Source organism: Adiantum capillus-veneris, chromosome 11 (assembly GCF_014529385.1).
Source record: "Adiantum capillus-veneris isolate H3 chromosome 11, ASM1452938v2, whole genome shotgun sequence".
Classification (NCBI taxonomy): domain Eukaryota; kingdom Viridiplantae; phylum Streptophyta; class Polypodiopsida; order Polypodiales; family Pteridaceae; genus Adiantum; species Adiantum capillus-veneris.
In genome coordinates, this window is record NC_140941.1 from 148130305 (window position 1) to 148152246 (window position 21942).

The 21942-nt window shown below is 45.4% G+C and overlaps 1 protein-coding gene and 1 pseudogene across 8 annotated transcripts in view; both read left to right on the forward strand.

Moving 5' to 3' along the window:
• Positions 1-2091: 2091 nt before the first annotated feature.
• The window catches only part of LOC147448193 (endoribonuclease Dicer homolog 4-like), a 191411-nt gene continuing 171560 nt past the window's right edge, over positions 2092-21942 (forward strand). For 4 of the 8 annotated variants that reach the window (XM_086524064.1, XM_086524066.1, XM_086524072.1 and 1 more), the window contains exon 1: positions 2094-2346. In XM_086524064.1, coding sequence (XP_086380190.1) covers positions 2189-2346 — 158 coding nt within the window. In that variant the 5' untranslated portion in view covers positions 2094-2188. Of the gene's footprint in view, positions 2347-21942 lie in introns of all 8 variants that reach the window. The other 4 variants (XM_086524071.1, XM_086524069.1, XM_086524067.1 and 1 more) reach the window with 4 other exon arrangements.
• Positions 10487-11135, forward strand: LOC147448194 (uncharacterized; annotated as a pseudogene).

Genomic DNA, 21942 nt, shown 5'->3' on the forward strand with positions numbered 1-21942 from the left:
GGTCAATATATGACTCCTTGAACTTCACTTGTTAAGATTTTAGGATTGATTAGAGAGAGAGACTAGATTCTTCATAATGAACACACATTGAACACAAGACTCTAGTTCTTGATTATGAGAGAAGAGAGGCTTTTATAGCCATGTACAAGAGTTTACTACTTAAAGCAGTGATGACAAGGAATGATGACCTAATAAATGTTGTCATAGAATAATCCATTCTTGGAGAGGTTTCCATGGAGTACGAGCTAAGTACAATGACTCTAATGTTGAGGTTGATATTTCAACACCCTCCCTCAAACTCAACATTCTAATAAGCTTGAGTATACCCTAGGGACCACCTAACCTTGCTGGATGGCATTGTTGGCGCTTACTCTAGTGAATGTTACACGTGTTTTATGGGTAGAAGAGGCTATTGGTAGATGTAAAACATGAGTCTAGTACGAGTATCATGTGTCTACTAGGGATCTTGCAAAGTGTGGTTGGCACTCTAGGCAGTGACTTGTGTAATTGCAGTGATCAAAGGCTATGGACTGAGGCAAAATTTATAGTGCGAGGTTAAGAGGATAGTTTTACATAAAGCTCACTCATAAAGGGAACCTAGTGAAAAATGCAAAGGATTTAGGTAGGTCTTCCCACATACAAGGTAGCATAGGTAGTACTTAACCTTGATTCAAAGTGATTACATGAGTTTTTCTTGCCAAGTAAAACCACAAGTGGAAAAACCTTGGAATTTGTTAATGCAATGCACCTAAAAAATCATGGAATTTCAAAGCATGGATAATGTAAATGATAATCGTCTTAAAGAAACATAACTTAGAGTTAGATTTATTAAGCCATAATGAGACTACAACTATCTAATATATACGTAGGTCTCTAAACCATGTTAAGATTTTAGGATTGATTATATAGAGACTAGATTCAAGATAATGAAGACACACTTGATACAAGAGTTTAGCTCTTGATCACGAGAAAAGAGAGGCTTATATAGCCATGTACGAGAGTCTACTGTAGAAGCAATGGTAACATGGAATGATGAGCTAATCAATGATGCCATATAAGCCTGCTTGGAGAGGTTTCCCATAAACTAGAGCTAGAGCTAGGTGTAGTGACTCTAATGTTAAAGTTGATATTTCAACATCACTCATTGAGCTTGTCCACAAATGTGTTAGGGGTGAGCTAGGAGAATAATGTTTAGTTGGAGATTTTGCTTACCCAACATAGCCATTTATGCAAGTGCCTTGCACATGTACAAAGAAGGCTTGTCACACAAGAAGTACCACTCAAACTTCATACAATAGCGCAAGAAATCTTGTAGAGCAAGCATTTTGTATGCAAAAGACCATGTTCCACATTGTGTGGAATACATGTGACATGAGTACACACGGAATGGGTACATGACGCTAAAGCTAGTTTGATGACAAGGAATGAAATGGAAAAAGTTAAAAATTTTCTAACAAGCTCAATGTGGAACTTCAAGCTCGCAGAGGATGCAATTACATGCTCAAAGTAGTGATGATGGAGATGGTAAAGAAAGCGTGCCGTTTGACCTTGGTTCCACTTGCGCCGATCATGGCAACAATCTTGAAAGGTACTTTTTTTAGAATATGCTTGGATCAAAGTTTAAGAAGACTCTGGCAATACTACGAGATGACTCATCAAATCATCGAATTCCACTTGACTTAATGCTCTAGTACAAATGTTTTACACCCATGATTTTTGTCTCGATGCTTCTAGTTTTTCTACTTATTCCACTAAAGATGGTACACTATGGCATGTGGTTTTTTAGCTACGGCGTGTGATCAATAAAATTCCTATAAGATATTAATTAGCACTTAAGCGATCATTATTGATTTAGCGAGAGGCACATTAGCTATATCTAACATGGGCATAGGAGATGGGATCAAAGGCTCCCATCAATTTTCGGCCCCGACATTAAACGCGCATCGTAGATCTTTTCGCGAAAGAAAATTCGGACATTTTTGTTACATTTTTCTTGAGTTTACATTGTTCACGGAAGCTTGAGATCTACGGCGCTCATTCATCCCACTGTAGATCCCATCTCCTCCCATCATCCATGCGTATAGGCGAGGCAAGAGGCAGTGAGTATAGGCGAGGCAAGAGGCAGGCGTGAAATTTTCACGCTTTGCAACAACGGTCATCCAATTAAGCCAACGTGAAGCAAAAAGCGATGCTCGATGACGTCACATATTTGCGAAAGCCGCAACTGTGGTGGCATTTGTCCCAGCGCTCAGCTTCAGAAAATGTGAATCAGGCAATGGAGGAAGTTGCTGCTGCCAGCAGCAACTTGGGATCACAGAGCAAACATGCTGAGCTCTTACCTCGCGGGTAATAATGAGAGGGAGAGAGAGAGGGAGAGAGAGAGAAGAAGAAGAAGATGATTGTTTTAACGTCGTAGGAAACTATGCCAAGAAAGAGAGAGAGAGTTTAATTCTTAAGACCTTTGCCAGTCTACTTAAGCTAAATTAACCTTTTATATGGCAATTATTTTCCAAGGAGCTTTGAACTTCTTCCTTGCCACTGGCCACGTCCAAAGCTTTCTCTTCCATCTAGCACATGATTTTAGACAATGCTTCAGAACATTGGAGCCTCTTGCTGACACAGCAGTCGTATTTTCCAATGTCAATTTGCACTATTTGTTCCTTTTTTGTAACATTGCTGAGCTTGCATGCGATAGAGGTGGAAACCTTGTGAGCTTTTAATTGAGCTTACATGGTTTGTTAAAAAATACACTTTCACATTCCTTTCAAATAATGTGTTGTTTTAGCTAATGCCAAATGCATGGATGAGGGAGCTTGGATAACTGACCAAGAGAAAAGCAGCTTGCGCATTTTCGGTCTCTATGGAGTGGGAAGACATTATGTATCTACATGAAGCAACATCAACCACGGATTTTACTTTCTATATCTTTCCATTTGATTTTCCATATCTTTCCATTTGATGACTTGTGGTGTCTGGACCTGGTTTGTGGGCTTGTGCTTGATAGCTATTTTGTGTGCTATTGACCTTGGTTTAGTTTGAGAAAAGAAGAGAGATACCAAGGCATTAGAAAGAGCTGTTCCTTTGTACGCATCTCTATTTACTTCTCCAGGTTTGAATAAGGTTATAATCAAGGAGAAATGTTGTTTTTTGAGGTTGAATGACTTCTTCAGTCGACTTTGGCTATAGTAGCAACCAAAAAATGAATTTGGGTACATGATACATTCAGCGAAAGACCAAACTTTCAATCTGGCATGGGCTCTGTTGGGTCTGAGCCTTTTGTGCTGCCTAGCAATTGACTTTGCTAAAAAAATGGAAGGTTGTTAATTGTATCTTCATTATATAAGTTACCAAGTAGTCATAGACTATATGGTGTTTTGTGTTTCAATAATGAAGTTTGTACCTATGAAACTTTCTTAGAATGCTGGCCTCATATTGTTAGGTGCAGCGGAAGGGTTTGAGGATTTTAGCTCAGATCTAGCACTTCGCACAAACACAAAGCTACTTTACTTCACTTGAGAAACTGAACTGAACAAAATATGAGAGAGAGAGAGAGAGAGAGAGAGAGAGAGAGAGAGAGAGAGAGAGAGAGAGAGAGAGATATGACACTGTATGCCGGGTCCCAAGGGCCCTCTTGCTCTGTTTCTTAAGCAAGTACTTACTTTGCAATTAGGCCCTCTTGCTCTGTTGCTAGATCAAGTACTTACTTTGATTAATTGCACAAATGTTGATGCAATGGCTAAATGATGAATGTTGAGGAAAATGCTAGGACTGAATCTAATGCAAAAACGCTAGGGCTGATTTGATGTTGAGGCTGAATCTGATGCAAAACGCTAGGGCTGATTTGATGCTGAGGCTGAATTTGATGCAAAATGCTAGGCTGATATGATGTTGTAGACTGAAAACGTTGGTGTTAAGTTGCTGGTGCTAAGGGTATTGATGATGATGGAGGTGCTGGCGATGGAAACGTTGGTGGGTGCTGAGGTGCCGTGGGTGGTGGATGTCTTTGTGGGTACTGGATTCTGTTGTCCTCAAACATGAAGATTAATTGAGTCTTCTATAGGTCTTTTTGCCATTTGCCCAACCTATTTTTAATAAATGTCATGTCAAAGTCACTTATTTATAAATGACTTAAGTGACTGTTTGTATATCTTTATGCTTAAGTGACTGTACTATGCAAGTGAGGGTATGCAACTATGACGTGCTTGATCATGCACATCCTTCTAGAGGCTCACAAAATGCCAGGTGAGATACTAAGCTAACTAAGTTTAATGCTGAGTTGTGGTAGTAGCTTGTCCAGACTCCACATGGCTCCAGTGCAATGCGCACATGACATCCCCCTTGTTAAAGATGAGACACAATTGCTGAACTTTTTCTTGTGGATGCTTTTGGTTTTTCTCATCCGAAATGCTTATGATGCTTGTGGATGCATAACTGATGAAAACTCCTCCAAACTGGTGGGTACTAAGGGTGTAGGTACTGCTATGATGTAAACATCGACCAAAACGAGTTATTAGGTAGGCTTACTACTGTTGCAGAATATCAGCCTTGATGCTGACTCTGTCTTGCAAGCTGTCACAAAGTGATGACGTGGCTCCCCGAGAGGAAATCCTGACTGTTGCTGAAAACCCTAATTTTGGAAATCCTAACCCTAAAACCTGCAAACCTTAAAATTTTCCAAAAACCCTAATCCTAAAAATTTGACCTAACCCTAACCCTAACCCTAACCCTAACCCTAACCCTAACCCTAACCCTAAAAAGTAGCAGGACTGAATTGCGTGAAACGCGCTGGCATGCTGACGTGGCACCGTACGATAGTCCCGTAAATTGCGGAGATTTTCAGCTTTTATGTCAGCTTTTCTCTACGCAAATTGAGCTAGAGAGAGAGAATTCCATTGCTTTTATTTTATTAAAAGCTCTACAGAGTGAGCTTGTGAGAGAAAAGAGTTTTGCTTTATTTTTAAGCTTTTGGGGCTCTGCTTTTGGCATCCTTTGTAAACTTTAAATAAGTGGTTTGGGCACACACTCTGTAGAGGATCTGGACGTAGAGTCTGAGAGTGAAACCCTAACCACTCTCTTGTACTTTGAAGTGATTAATACATAAAGAAATACCGAAAGGGGCGCCAGTCTTTGGGGCCAATATCTCTAGGCACGGAACTCCGCTGGGCTAGTGCAAATCTATTGTGAACTGTGAATCGTTTTGAAGTGGTTATTTGGTGCTGTCGTGATTGATTCTTGACTTGGAGTGTCCAAGTCTGTTACAGTGGTATCAGAGCGCGGCCGATTTCTCTTCTACGGGAAATCCGATCCCCAATTTTTTTTCCGCGGCACCTATGGCTTCACGCAAGGATTAGTCGACTCCCTCTGTATCCGGAAATGTGGGCAGGGATCACAATGAAGATTCCGGGAGAGAGTATGGCCCGCCTCGGCCTACTCAGGCGTAGCAACGAGAGATGAAGTGTCGTCAATTGATCGGCGATGCAACAAAGATGATGCTCAGTTTTGTGAAGGACCCGAAATTGGAAAAATATATGAGCGAGACTTCTTTTCAGGAAGTGCATGCGCAGTGGCAGAAAACCACAACACCACCCCTGAGACCTGCTCTCAAGAAACCTTCTGATCACAAGCAATATTCAGAGAAGGAATTAGAAGAGGTGGTTGATGCACGGATTGCTCAGCTTTTTGACATGCAGAAGAAAGCCCAAAAAGCATGCAAAAAGCAGAAGAAAGGCACTGACTTCCCGGGTTATTTGGGTCGTCAGTCGACATTTGATAAAGCAAAAAAATAGAAGAAGCGTGTTCAATTTGAAGAAGTACCCAGTTCTTCTTCTTCTTCTTCTGACAATTCTTCTAGCTCTTCAGATTCGAGCGAAGAAGACCGAAAAGGCAAAAAGCGAAGCAAAAAACAACGCTTCAGAAAGGGCAAGAAAAAGGCAAAGAAGTCTAAATCTCGCCCAGTGAGTGACAGTTCTTCAGAGGACTCGTCTACGGATACTTCAGACTCTGATGATGGAAAATTTTATGCGAACAAGAAGAATTTTTATAAAGCCATCCAGTACGACTTTCTGGAAGATAAAAGCAAGAAACTCTGAGAGTTTAAGGAAGGTGGACAGTCGATCAAATTTGACACTTTTTCAAGATACAAAGATGCTTCGAAGGCTTTGTCTTTTATACAGCAGTTTGACATCGCTTTCGTGGGAGGACGCTACTCAGAGCACTCCAAGATTCGGAGAGCTGCCTCTTATTTTAAGGGGAATGCTCAAACTTGGTGGTCCACGCTTCTTTTAAACAAGGCTGCGCCAGTTAAATGGTTGAAATTTAAGAAGCTTTTTATTTCTTCTTGGTTGACGCAAGAGTATGAACTCGATATACGAGTTGCTTGGAATCATCTTCGGATGACCAAGAGAGATACAGTGGATGCTTACTGTGAGAGATTCTGGAGCTCTTTTCTACCCGCCTCTTCATTCAAGAAGATCTCGTTCAGAGAACAGATTGAGCGGTTCACCTTGGGTCTACCTACAGAGATCCGAGATCACTGCTTGGAACAAAAGTCAGCTTCTATTCAGGAGTTGATGAGTCATGTGAAGCGGGGCTTTGCCATTCATTCTGGTAGTTTGACCTACTTCACCGATGAGGTCATGACACAACGAGCCGAATAGACTTCAGGGAATGAAAGTAGAAAGAGAAAGAGCAACCCAGAGAAGAAGGATGCACGACCTAAGCTTACTCCTCGGGAGAGAGCTCGCTTCATCAGGGAGGGGAAGTGCTTTGGATGCGGGGAACATGGACATATCTCCGCGAAGTGCCTTAAAAAGGCACACAAAGAACAAAATGACAAGGACGACAACAGGCCTGAGTTCGAAAGTAGCTGAGGAACGTGGAAGAAAAGGTAAGATGAAAACAAGACTGGTTCCAGATTGTGTGGGTACCGATCCCAACACCATGGACGAGAGTACAGAACTTTGCCAAGCTTGGGGCAAAGTGAAAGACCAAGAGGCCCTGATCTTCTTTGATGGAGGAGCCAAGGCAAACTTCATTTCACCGGAATTGCGGTGCGGCTCGAGATCACTCCCGATCGGATGGGGCCACTTGCGGAGGCTGTTCTAGCGGCACTCAGCAGGGACATAGCCATTACACCTGTCATTGGCAAACTTTGGTTGCATTGTCAGGGGTATTTGGGGCATGAGGACTTTTTCATAATGCCTTTGGAAGGTTGTGATGTTCTCTTAGGGATTCCTTGGTACCACAAGAACAACGCCGTGGTCGATTATCGGGCGAGGAAAGTGACATCGACTACAGAGAAGGGCAGAGCCATTGTACTTGATATTAAACTGAAGGGCGAGTGTGCCTTTATTGTATCTGCTTCGGCCGTTTCTAAATTAATGAAATCCATTTCGATCTTTATGAAAGAATTGAGCGATAAGGATAGGACAAATATGTCTAAACTTCATAAAGAATGCCAAGATTTTCTGCACTCACGCCCATTGCTTCTCAGAGGGGCCTACTAGGCGAGTTACCATCTGCTCGTCCTGAAGATCATACCATTGATCTGACACCTGGAAGCACACCACCGAACCGGCCACCTTACCGTGTGAGCCGAGCATAGAATGAAGAGATTATGAACCAAGTGAAAGACCTCTTGAAAAAGGGTCTTGTCCAGCCTAGTACTTCACCGTATTGCTCTCCAGTGTTGTTGGTTTTGAAGAAAGACGGATCTTGGAGAATGTGCATCGATTATAGAGCTCTCAACAAAATCACCATCAAGAACATATTTTCGATTCCTAGGATCGATGATATACTCGATAGATTACAGGGATCCTCGTGCTTTAGCAGGATTGATCTGATTAGAATCGCGCCGGGAGACGTTGGTGCACCCAAGGTGTGTCGGACCATGGAAAGTGTCAACAACAGGTAAAGGGCAGCAAACAGTGTGATAGTAGAAGGCTTGGACAAGTACCAGGTGCAACCGGGAATAGGTCCCACAAAGATGTGTATGCCAGATGTGGCAATTAGCAGGTCAGGCATCGGTTTTTAATCTCTCATAAGTAAAATGCTCGTCGATGCTGGGAATTTACTCTATGGCAAATCTATGGTCCCATTATTTGGCCATGAGGTTTTTTTTTGGAGGGCTGTTTCAAGGACTAAAGATTGAAGTGAGGTTATTTGTTATAATTACGGCAAGTTCGGGATGGTCCACAATCGGGGTGACCTCCACTACCGGCACATTACGAAGCAATTGAAGTGCGACTCGAAAGGGGCTGCTAGGGCTACTTGAAGCCGGGAGTACTCGGACGCGGCTACTGTGGCCTCATGGTCCACCCACTTGGCGGTGCTTGGGATTGCGATCGACCACAGGTGGGAATGGCCGCTAAGGCGCAAGATAATTTTTTTTTGAAAGGTTTGCCATGCTAAGAAAAATGAGGGCAGTAAGCTGCAGTTGGCTGGAGAAGAGGGGGCATTGTCTCTGGGAGGCCATTGCATGCAGGAATGTGGTGCCATCTGTGGTGTCTGCATGCGGACCGAGGAGTCAGCTAAGGGGGGCCGCATGCGGGTGGCCATATGAGGAGAAAGGGGCCCAAGAGCTGGGGAGGAGCGCTATTGCATCTGTGAGGGGCCGCCAGGGCTGCAGCCCATCAAAGGAAGAGGACCGCCATGGGGTGGCGCAGTGTACCTCTGGGAGAGCATGAGGGGAGTGCCATACCGGGTAGCAGGCAGAGGTGGATAGAAGAAGGATTGCAGCTGAGGTAACGAGGGGGTGGCGGGCATGCAAAGCCGTGAGCTGCAGAGGGTGAGGAGCAAGGGAGAGTCGCCATTTTCAGGATGGCGCTATTACAGCCAGTGCACGCGAGCGCTATGCAGGAGATGAAGTAGGGGCTGCATGGTAAGGGCCTGTGTACGGTTTGTTGAAGACAAAAGGGAGTTGGCGCCAGTTACAGGAGGGGGGGGTGCACTATCGAGTACTGGCAGCGCTATATGCAGAGGAGAGAGGTCGCCAAGAACTGGCAGAAGAAGAGGGCAGCGTTTTTTTTTGGTTGAAGGCAGCCAGGGACTCGAAGGGTCTGGCCATAGTGGAGATGCCGCCAGGGGCCTGAGCATTGGATGACAGAGCAGGGGGTGGCCAGCTACAGGTGCGCCATGGGCTGCATGAGAAGGGAAAGAGGAGGTGGGGCGTCAGTGCAGCAAGGCCGCCAGGGCCGAGGGTAAGTTGAAGGTGCTGGGGAGTGTTATTGGGTTGGAGGAAAGGGCCATCGAGTGCAGGTAGGGGAAGGTAAAGGGGCCGCCAAGGGCTGCCAGAAGCCAGGAACGGAGAAAGAGCACCAATCGATCACGAATTGCAGTTGTGAAGAATGCCGCACGCATAGAGAAGCCGGCGGCCATGGATCGAACGCATAGGGAAACCATTGGCTACAAAGCTATGGCCGATGACACCAGTGTACCCAAAAACTTGTTCTGTTGCTATGCATAAGTGATTGTATGGTCTGGTTGGATTAGAGTTTGGGATTGGGATTTGCTATCATTCTTCTCGACCATCTCGTCTTGTGCATAGTGCCTTTGGTAGCGGTGGCTCCGGGTCTTTGGTGTGTGCGCGCAGAGAGAGAGAGCGAGAGATTGATTGTGGTTGCAAATTGAGAGTGGTTTTGTGTGCGGTCGAGGCTTGCGAGGTCTCCCGGTGTGAGTGCGTTTACAGATATGGGTGCATTGGTGTGTGCATCGGTAAATGTGATTGTGTGTAGCCGAAGTTGTTCATAAGCGAGGCTGTTCAGTGCAAGTTGTAGAAAGTGTGCATGTGTGTGTGAATCGGTAAATGTGATTGTGTGTAGCCGAAGTTGTTCATAAGCGAGACTGTTCAGTGCAAGTTGTAGAAAGTGTGCATGTGTGTGATTCTGTGTGGCTTGGGGTGCTGGATACCTGCTGGGCTATAGTGAGGCAGTTAGCGTGTGTATCGGGTGTGTTCCCATTTCCCCCATCCCATCAGTGGTGCCCCCACTGAGGATCTACTGATTGCTCCTCGGTGAAGCTTTAAAGCCTGAAGATGATGCATGATATTGACTTGGTGCTTGTTGGAGAAGAAGAGGCTGCAGATTGGTTTTCCGATCTGGAGCTATACCTGTTGCAGTTGAGAATTTGTGGACATGAAGCCAAATTGAGGGCCCTACCATTGGTTCTACAAGGTCGAGCCAAAACCTGGTTCGAAGGTTTGAAGGTTGCAGATCGTCAGTCGATGAGCGAGGTTCGCAAATAGTTTGTTGAAGCCTTTCAAAAACGGGTTTCTCCATCAGACTTGGGTGAGCAATTGAGCAAGCTAAAGCAGGATGTAAGTGAAGATTTTTCTTTGTTTCTGAGTAAATTCGAGTCTATTTGGGAGAGACTAGCTGATTCTACATGTGTGCGAAATGGAGATCATTTCAAGCGAGAGCAGTTTCTAGCCTGTTTGCATCCACGAATCAGAGAGAAGGTCGAGTGCGGTGGTGCAGAGGACGATGCGCAAATGGTTTGCTTGGCAAAGGCAAAAAGCAGGAAAGCAAAGAAGAAGCTGGAGATGGGTTTGTTGAAGCCGGCACACTATGGATTACGCTCGACAATGGAGCTGCGTCATGCCATGAAGCCAAAGGGGAGTTCAACTGTCAAAGAGATAGTTGCTTCATCATTGGTAAGCCGTTTCGGTTCTTCGTTTCAATTTGTGCCGCCAAGCTGGTGTGATTCTATACAAGAGTGTTAGTCCGGCTAGCAAGGATGGGGTCCTAGCCGAAGAGTGTATGCATGAAGACTCAAAGGAAGCTATGGATCAGAGCTCGCAAGAAAAGTGTGATGGTGTTTGCAAAGCAATGGTCAAAGTTGTACAGGAAGAAGCTAGCCCAGGGGGTTGGGCAACCTTGCCCTACCGAGTGTATTGAAGAGCGGCAGTGCACTCCAGAAGGTGTTGGCGATGTCGACCTACCAAAAGAGGAGGTAATAGATCATGGCTTTCTCTCTTGCTTAGCAGGTGATATGGTCGTAGAAGAAGCCCTTGAAGAGCAGACAAAGGTAATCGAGCAATCCGATTTGCTCTCTCATGAAGTGGTTGAAGATGAAGTGTCAAAGGCTATGGCAGACAAAGAGTGGCATGGCGAGTCAGGTATGGAATGTATGCCATTTGAAGGATCCACAATAGAGGGTATGCTTGGCACACAGGTAGGTTGGGCTATGCAAGAAGCAGCGATAGTGGAAGACAGGTTGCTAAAGGTGGGTGTTGTGCTATTGATGGACATGCTTTTGAAATCCGCTTTACAGGTAGTTTTGCATGGTTTGCAAAGCTCTCTTGATGAGAGGTCTGCTATGGAGAGCTCTCTAGCAGGTGAGACTATGATGTAGGTGCAGATGCTTCACAGGTTGGTTTACAGGCTTGTTTTATATATGAAGCCAGTATATGGATACAGGTTGAAGGTCGAAGTTATGTCAGGCTGCACGAGAGGCTTGTTTTCGGGTTTACAGGTGCAGAAAAAAGCTTGATTATGCATGTATTATGGACGCATGGCTGTGCTCAATGCCATGTATTTGATTCCGGCGGAGTTTGCTTCACAGTTAGGAGAGCCTATGGCTTTCCATTTGACCCTGGCGGGCTCTACAACAGATGAATATCTCTCTCTATCTATCTAATGCTTATGTAAATAATATCTATTAGTTTTCTTCTTATGCATTGATATATTACCTAAATAATGCTATGGTTGAGCATAAATGCTCAACAAGGGGTTGGGCAATGATGGTGCACGTAAGGTGTGTCGGACCATGGAAAGTGTCAACAGCAGGTGAAAGGCAGCAAACAGTGTGATAGTAGAAGGCTTGGACAAGTACCAGGTGCTCAATGCCACGTATTTGATTCCGGCGGAGTTTGCTTCACAGTTAGGAGAGCCTATGGCTTTCCATTTGACCCAGGCGGGCTCTACAGCAGATGAATATCTCTCTCTATCTATCTAATGCTTATGTAAATAATATCTATCAGTTTTCTTCTTATGCATTGATATATTACCTAAATAATGCTATGGTTGAGCATAAATGCTCAACAAGGGGTTGGGCAATGATGGTGCACGTAAGGTGTGTCGGACCATGGAAAGTGTCAACAGCAGGTGAAAGGCAACAAACAGTGTGATAGTAGAAGGCAACCGGGAATAGGTCCCACAAAGATGTGTATGCCAGATGTGGCAATTAGCAGGTCAGGCATCGGTTTTGAATCTCTCATAAGTAAAATGCTCGTCGATGCTGGGAATTTACTCTATGGCAAATCTACAGTCCCATTATTTGGCCATGAGGTTTTTTTTTGGAGGGCTGTTTCAAGGACTAAAGATTGAAGTGAGGTTATTTGTTATAATTACGGCAAGTTCGGGATGGTCCACAATCGGGGTGACCTCCACTACCGGCACATTACAAAGTAGTTGAAGTGCGACTCGAAAGGGGCTGCTAGGGCTACTTGAAGCCGGGAGTACTCGGACGCGGCTACTGTGGCCTCATGGTCCACCCACTTGGCGGTGCTTGGGATTGCGATCGACCACAGGTGGGAATGGCCGCTAAGGCGCAAGATAAATTTTTTTTGAAAGGTTTGCCATGCTAAAAAAAATGAGGGCAGTAAGCTGCAGTTGGCTGGAGAAGAGGGGGCGTTGTCTTTGGGAGGCCATTGCATGCTGGAATGTGGTGCCATCTGTGGTGTCTGCATGTGGACCGAGGAGTCAGCTAAGGGGGCCGCATGCAGGTGGCCATATGAGGAGAAAGGGGCCCAAGAGTTGGGGAGGAGCGCTATTGCATCTGTGAGGGGCCGCGAGGGCTGCAGCCCATCAAAGGAAGAGGGCCGCACGGGGTGGCGCAGTGTACAGAGGGAGAGCATGAGGGGAGTGCCATACTGGGTAGCAGGCAGAGGTGGATAGAAGAAGGATTGCAGCTGAGGTAACGAGGGGGTGGCGGGCATGCAAAGCCGTGAGCTGCAGAGGGTGAGGAGCAAGGGAGAGTCGCCACTTTCAGGACGGCGCTATTACAGCCAGGTGCACGCGAGCGCTATGCAGGAGATGAAGGACGTAGGGGCTGCATGGTAAGGGCCTGTGTACGGTTTGTTGAAGACAAAAGGGAGTTGGCGCCAGTTACAGGAGGGGGGGTGCACTATCGAGTAGCTGGCAGCGCTATATGCAGAGGAGAGAGGTCGCCAAGGACTGGCAGAAGAAGAGGGCATCGTTTTTTTTTGGTTGAAGGTAGCCAGGGACTCGAAGGGTCTGGCCATAGTGGAGATGCCGCCAGGGGCCTGAGCATTGGATGACAGAGCAGGGGGTGGCCAGCTACAGGTGCGCCATGGGCTGCATGAGAAGGGAAAGAGGAGGTGGGGCATCATTACAGCAAGGCCGCCAGGGCCGAGGGTAAGTTGAAGGTGCTGGGGAGCGTTATTGGGTTGGAGGAAAGGGCCATCAAGTGCAGGTAGGGGAAGGTAAAGGGGCCGCCAAGGGCTGCCAGAAGCCAGGAACGGAGAAAGAGTACCAATCGATCATGAATTGCAGTTGTGAAGAATGCCATACGCAATAGAGAAGCCGGCGGCCATGGATCGAACGCATAGGGAAACCATTGGCTACAAAGCTATGGCTGATGACACTAGTGTACCCAAAAACTTGTTCTGTTGCTATGCATAAGTGATTGTGTGGTCTGGTTGGATTAGAGTTTGGGATTGGGATTTGCTATCATTCTTCTCGACCATCTCGTCTCGTGCATAGTGCCCGTATTAGCGGTGGCTCCGGGTCTTTGGTGTGTGTGCGCAGAGAGAGAGCGAGAGATTGATTGTGGTTGCAAATTGAGAGTGGTTTTGTGTGCGGTCGAGGCTTGCGAGGTCTCCCGGTGTGAGTGTGTTTACAGATATGGGTGCATTGGCGTGTGCATCGGAAATGTGATTGTGTGTAGCCGAAGTTGTTCATAAGCGAGGCTGTTCAGTGCAAGTTGTAGAAAGTGTGCATGTGTGTGTGATTCTGTGTGGCTTGGGGTGCTGGATACCTGCTGGGCTATAGTGAGGCAGTTAGCGTGTGTATCGGGTGTGTTCCCATTTCCCCCATCCCAACGTCTACAAGACAGTTTTTCGGACGACTTTTGGGTTATGTGAGTTTTTGGTGATGCCTTTTGGCTTAACCAATGCTTCTGCGACATTTAACCGGATGATGGACAGGATTTTTCGAGAGTACAGGCTATTTGTTGGCACTTTCTTTGACGATATCATTGTTTTCTGCAAGAATGAGGCAGAACACAGAGATCATCTGCTTCAGGTCTTTCAGGCATTTACGAGATCACAAGCTAGTGACTAATGCAAACAAAAGTGAATTTTTCCTACGAGAGATACATTTTTTGGGACACATTGTCTCAGCAGTAGGAGTGAAAATGGATGCGGCCAAGATAGAGACTATACGTGATTGGCCCGATTTGAACAATGTCCATGAAGTTAGAAGCTTATTGGGATTGTGTTCGTACTATAGGCGGTTCATTCGAAAGTTTGCAGAGGTTGCTTCCCCTTTGCATATCTTGACACAGAAAAGAGTCCCTTTCTCGTGGGGATCCAGAAAGGTGATTGCCTTTCAGACATTGAAAGAGAAATTGACTACAGAACCAGTTTTGACTTTTGTTGGACTTGCATAAGTCATTTGAAGTATATTGTGATGCTTGTGGTCGTAGTCTGGGTGCGGTCTTAATGCAAGAAGGCCATGTCATTGCTTATGAGAGCCGATTGTTCTCAAGGTCGGAGATGACAGCACAGATTTATGAGAAAGAGATTTTGGCGGTTATCCATGCTCGTACTCAGTGGCGGCATTACCTACTCGGAGCGGATTTTACTGTCTTTACAGACCATCAGAGTTTGCGCTACTTCTTGTCACAGAAGCAGCTTTCGGAAAAGCAGATGCGGTGGGCGAACATCTTGTCATAGTTTCACTTCCAGATTGTCCATGTTTAGGGACAGAAGAATGTGGTGGCAGATGCTTTGTCTTGGAAGCCGTTGGTTCTGGCTATTTCCGCGATACATCATAGGAGCTTCGAGGATATGGTTGACCAGTATGCAATAGATACAGATTTTGCAGACGTTTTCACACGGATACGGGATGGGGAGATAGTAGCGGGATATTCCATACGGGATGGCTACTTGATGAGAAAAACCATGTTGTGCGTTACACAGCTGTTGGGGAAAAGGTTATGACTGAATGCCACTGTCCACCTTTTATGGGTCACCGTGGCATTGCTACCACCATGAAAGGGGTAGAAAGATACTTCTTTTGGCCGACACTCAAAAAGGATGTGGAAGAGTTTGTGCGCAGTTGCTTAGTATGTTAGAAGGTCAAGTTTGATAGGCATAAAGCACAGGGATTGTTACAGCCTTTGCCCATACCCACCCGCCCCTGGGAAAGTATTGCAATGGATTTTATTTTTGATCTCCCGAGAACACAAAGTGGTCACGATGGTATCTGGACTGTTATTGACAGATTTAGCAAACAGGCTCATTTCATTCCCGCGAAGAAAATAGTCAAGCCAGATCACACTTAGCGAGACTGTTTGTGGCCCAGATTTTCAGATTGCATGGCATGCCTGAGACGATTGTCTCTGACAGAGACCTCATATTTACGAGTTTGTTTTGAAAGGCAATTTGGAGAACATTGACATGCTGTTGTAGTTCTCGTCATCGTTCCACCTGCAGACTGCGACGGGCAATCTGAGATTGCCAATTCAGTGGTTTTAGATTTATTGAAGTCTTATATCTCGGATCAGAAGACTCAATGGGAAAAGTGGAATTTGCCTACAATAACACGATACACTCTTCGACGGGGAAGGCACCATTTGAGATTGTTGAAGGTGCTACAAAGGTTCCACCCTTCCTAAGCACGAAAGATAAGATTTTTGAAGCCGATGAATATACACGAGACTTAGATACGGCTTTTGCCAAGGTTTGCGAGACTTTGCAGAAATCTCAAGAACGATAGAAAAAGGCAGCGGATCGCCATCGTCGCGACTTGAAATTGAAGGAGGATGATTGGGTGCTCTTACGTTTTGAGAAGGCACGCCTGAGAAAGAAAAAGGGAAAGAAGAGGCTTTTTCCAAAGCTTAGTATGCGATACTACGGACCTTTCCAGATCACTGAAAAGATAAATGATGTCTCCTTCCGACTGAAACTGCTTGATACTTGAGGATTCACAATGCATTTCATGCGAGTCTCTTGAAACCTTTTAAAGGTGATGTGCCTGATGATGGGGAGCCTGATGAACAACCCGAAGTGGAAGAAAACGAGGTGTCACGTGTCACATCCAACCCTATGTGTCCGTGGACAAGCTACAGCATGACCATGGTTCAATTCAGTCAAGTAAGTCTAGAATAGGAAGTGATTTGGAACTTTTGTGAGTCTGTTCGTAGACCGTGCATGACCAGTTACTTAGATTAGATGCATATCCTCCGGTTGCACACAGCATGATCATCAGCATTCCCATCAGAATCCATCAGAATCCATCAGGGGAATTTTCCAGTGTATTAAACCTATTTTCCCTATTTTTGACATTTTTCACTTATTATTTTTAAGTGACTTTTGTTGGAAAGTAGGTAGGGCAATCTTGCTATGTTTGTATATAAGGAAACCAAAGCTATCACTTTTTGGCAGAAGAGGCAGCAGGAGCACACGCTCAACAGGCAACTTCTGAGCAGAACCCCCAAGAGGCCTAGCGTTTTTGCTCACAACATAAACCTAGTGTTTTGGACCAGATCAGCCAGCGTTTTTGGATCTTGCAGATTCCTGGTGATAGCAAGAAGCAGAAGCCCCAGCGTTAGCAGATTCACCGCAACAGGACCATTTTCAGCCCTAGCGTTTTTGCATCTGCCAGGCATTTCAGCGTTTTGCAGATCTACTGCGACGGAACCAACACAAGCACCAGTGTTTTCAGTTTTCAGCACTTAGACATCGCAGAACAAGTCCCGAACCTCGCAGATCTCACCTTCCGGCAGCAGATCCTCGCCGCACGGTCAGATCCCGCGAAGCTTGCAGATTCAGCCTGGAAAACGCAGATTTCAGCATCTGCGTTTTCAGCGCGTCGTCGTCGCATCATTGCCATCGACATCGTCACCGACATAGAGTCAAAATTCAGCAGATAAAGATTTGCAGATTTCAGCCCTTAGCATTCTCAGATTTCAGCCTGTCTAGTCATCGTCCTCATCGTCGTCGACATCATCGGCAAGTCTCCAAGCATTGTAGAGATTTGTGCAATCAATAGTAGACCACTCTCGCCATCGAGAGTGGGGCCCTTGGAGGAGGGTTTTATGTCTCTGGTGTCGTATTCTCTTCTCTATCTCTTAGTCTCATGCATCTTCACGCACAATGTCCATTCACTTTGTTTGTGTCTATTGCACTCTCACTAAGGGAACGGAAGGCTCTCCCTTCCGTAAGTAAAAGGAACCTTGAGCACAGTTCGGAGCTCTCATCTTGAGCAAAGTTCGACATTGACTTCCGCTGCACCTTACATTGGTATCATAGCTTTGGCAGTGTTCTGTATCACTCAAGGAAAGAACCACAAGAACCACATAATTTTTTTTTTTGCTTGTAGCGGTCGCACGTAAACCAAGTTCGCTACAAGCAAAAAAACGATCGTGTTTTGAAGAGTGACAAGAATCCTAGGAAAGAAGGGCTTGTCCAGCCTCCCCGTGTGCCTCTTTTCACTCATTGAGAGCGGACTGTGCCAATCGACGTGAGGTTGGAAAAAGCAACCTTGGTGTGAGCGCAAGGCCGCCAAGGGGTGCGCCCGCAAAAAAGAGCAGAACTCGGGTGAAGAGAAGATCCTTCTCAAACACAGATTGCAAGCGAAAGAACCTAAAGAACCTCAAGAACCCCAAGAACCGAAGTTCCTCGTGAACTTAAGAACCCAAGACCACAAGAACCCACAAGAACCCTCCATGGGACTTCAGTGGATGGTCATCACTCGAAGCGGAATGGATACTTCGCTTGGAGGTGATGAGCATGAGAGAGGCGAAGAAGAATTTTCCTCGCCAAGAGGTTTTTCCGACCCTTCCGCATCTACGCCAAAGATTGCACCAGATCCTATGAAGCTTTTGGACAAGATGGTGATGGACATGAAGTTAGAACGCGAAGAAAGAGAAGCAGAAAGAGAAGCAGAAAGAAAGGCCTACGAAGAAACACTGGCAGCCATAGATCGTGACTATGAAGAAAGCGTGGCATCCATAGAGCGTAAGTACGACTTGAAAGCCAAAGAAAGTCAAGCCAAATTGGATCGCGAGAACAACGAAAGTCAAGCCAAATTGGATCGCGAGAACCATGAAAGACGAGCAACATTTGATCGCAAGACCAAAGCAAGACAAGAACAGAGCGACCAACACATGAAAGAGTTCTTGCGACTCTTTCCTATTGTGCAGGCGCAGTTTGCACAAAATCAGGAAAAGGAGACTCTCTCAGTCTCTTCTTCTCCCAAGCATGACACACAAGATTTGCATGATGATACGCATGATGATTTGAATGATAATGATGAGCATGATGATTTGGATGACAATGACAAGCATGATGATTTGCATGATCAAGATGTGATTTCTCACAAGCTTGATGAGTTGCATGAAGATGATGTGATTGTTCACAAGGATGATGCGTTAGTTGATACTTCCTCTAGTGAAGCTAATCTCATTGCAGATTCGATCAATCACAAAGAACCGATCTTGGCTCTCGAGTCGAGGTCCAAAGAATCCCCACAGGAAGATTCGATCAAACACGAAGAACCAATCTTGGCTCTCGAGCCTAGGTCCAAAGAACCCTCACAGGAAGTATTATGTGTTCGCATGATTCATACGCACGCATTGTACGAGTGTTTCATTCGTGATCGTTTCCTGTATTTTTGTCAGCGTCTTTATGTGATCCCTTTTCCTAGGCATGACGTATTGTACGTTGAGCACGTTTCACTCATGAATGAGCAGGATGTATGCGGATTGTTCATGAAAAGCTGACAAGTATGCATTCAATGAAGTCACATTTTATGTCTCTTCCTTGGTACGACACAGTTGTAGAAAAAGCACATGAAAGTATGAGCACTAAGCATAGGCATTTCCGTTGTGAATTGCCACAGTTGATTGATTTAGGTCAGAAGAGAAAGATTCGATCTCATTGTTTGCGTGTGTGTGGTGAACAGTTTGACACTCCGTCTCTTTGTTCGTCTACATTGCATGCACAATCTTTGAGGAAGACAAGATTTTTTCCAGTCACTTTACATGGAATAGGTATGTCCATGTTTTTGTGTTGGAAGTGGTTTCAGGATTTTTCAGCCATGGAGATTTTTGAAGAAGAAAGAAGCATGACTCTCGACGAAGTTGAAGCATTGAAGGAGCCACAGAAGACTTTGTGTTGCTTTCAGCGCGGCCCAAAGAAACAAGCATTGCAGACCTTTATGAAGTTCAAGTACCGCACGACCCACACATTAAAGTGGGCCAGCGAAGAGTCTCTTCCAGAATTGCGGATGCTATTGGTGATCTCCCTCGACGCCATACAGTTCGTTACCAGTACCTCACTTTGAAAAGGAGGGGATGTCACGTGACACATCCAAACCCATGTGTCCGTGGACAAGCTACAGCATGACCAGGGTTCAGTTCAGTCAAGTCGGTCTAGAATAGGAAGTGACCTGGCACTTTTGTGGGTCTGTTCGCAGACCGTGCATGACCAGTCACTTAGATTAGATGCATATCCTCCGGTTGCACACAGCATGATCATCAGCATTCCCATCAGAATCCATCAGAATCCATCAAGGGAATTTTCCAGTGCATTAAACCTATTTCCCCTATTTTTGACATTTGTCACTTATTACTTTTAAGTGATTTTTGTTGGAAAGTAGGTAGGGCAATTTTGCTAAGTTTGTATATAAGGAAACCAGAGCTATCACTTTCTGGCAGAAAAGGGAGCAGGAGCACACGCTCAATAGGCAACTTCTCAGCAGAACCCCCAAGAGGCCTAACATTTTTGCTCCACAGCATAAACCTAGCGTTTTGGACCAAATCAGCCAGTGTTTTTGGATCTTGCAGATTCTTGGCGATAGCAAGAAGTAGAAGCTCCAGCGTTAGCAGATTCACCGCAGCAGGACCATTTTCAGCCCTAGCGTTTTTACATCTGCCAGGCATTCAGTGTTTTGCAGATCTACCGCGACGGAACCAACACAAGCACCAACGTTTTCAGTTTTCAGCACTTAGACATCACAGAACAAGTCCCGAACCTCGCAGATCTCACCTTCCCGCAGCAAATCCTCGCCGCACGGTCAGATCCCCTGAAGTTTGTAGATTCAGTCCGGAAAACGCAGATTTCAGCATCTGCGTTTTCAGCGCATCATCGTCGCATCGTCGCCATCGACATTGTCACCGACATAGAGTCATAATTCAGCAGATAAAGATTTTTAGATTTCACCCCTTAGCATTCTCAGATTTCAGCCCGTCTCATCGTCGTTGACATCATCGGCAAGTCCAAGGATTGTAGAGATTTGTGCAATCAATAGTAGACCACTCTCGCCATCGAGAGTGGGGCCCTTGGAGGAGGGTTTTACAACGTCTCTGGTGTCATATTCTCTTCTCTATCTCTCAGTCTCATGCATCTTCACGCACAGTGTCCATTCACTTTGTTTGTGTCTATTGCACTCTCTCACTAAGGGAACGGAAGGCTCTCCCTTCCGTAAGTAAAAGGAACCTTGAGCACAGTCTGGAGCACTCATCTTGAGCAAAGTTCATTCATTTCCGTTGCACCTTACACGAGGAGATCCTTGTTCCTGAAAAGATTTTGGCACATAAGGATACGAAGAATAAAGGTAAAGTCCGAAGGTGGTTCTTGGTTAAGTTCAAGAACTATCCTGCATTAGATGCGAAGTGGATGGAGGAGGAGGACCTAGCAGATACTCCTCAGATTGTGAAACTTTACCTCGATGCTTTTGGTTTAGCATAGTCTACTCCAAATGGAACCCAGAATTCAGCTTGGCCGGAGATCTTGTGCAGTGGGATGCACAAGAGGGGAGTCACTCCGCTCCTTTGTCAACAGATGCCTTGATTTAGATACTAGAGTCACTGATGTCTCTTTGAGCTTTAGGGATACTGAAAGCTGACAGTATTCTGCTGTATGACTTTATGAAATGGAATTCCTGATTATGATACTGATTTGTTCTTGACTTCTTTTAAGTGCAGGAACTGATAGACGAAATGACTGCAACATTTTGGTCTGATTGATCTCGAATACACATGGTTGCAATAGGGGTTAGTCAATCGGACATCGATGAGGTCCCGATTGGATCTAGATGCGATTGCTAGCTACATTGCCGATAAATCATGGTCTAAGATCCGAATGAATGTTGAATGTCATGTGATGTCCTGTGATGTGACTGTCGATTGGTACATGTGCTAGATGTGTGTTCCTAGTACGTAGGTACTAACAGTCAGTGTCTGCTAAGACGGTTTATGGCCTCTGTCTGTTTTGCAGCATAATCGAGGGCGATTACAATGCTTTCAAGATGGGGGTATGTCACAAAGTGATGACGTGGCTGCCCTAGAGGAAACCCTGACTGCTGCTGAAAACCCTAATTCTGGAAACCCTCACCCTAAAACCTGTAAACCCTAATTTTTAACAAAAACCCTAACCCTAAAAATCTGACTTAACCCTAACCCTAACCATCAAAAGCAGCAGGACTGAATTGCGTGAAATGCGCTGGCATGCTGACGTGGCACCGTACGACAGTCCTGTAAATTGCGGAGATTTTCAGCTTTTATGTCAGCTTTTCTTCACGCAAATTGAGCTAGAGAGAGAGAGAATTCCATTGCTTTTATTTTATTAAAAGCTCTACAGAGAGAGCTTGCAAGAGAAAAGAGTTTTGCTTTATTTTTAAGCTTTTGGGGCTCTGCTTTTGGCATCCCTTGTAAACTTTAAATAAGTGGTTTGGGCACACACTCTGCAGAGCATCT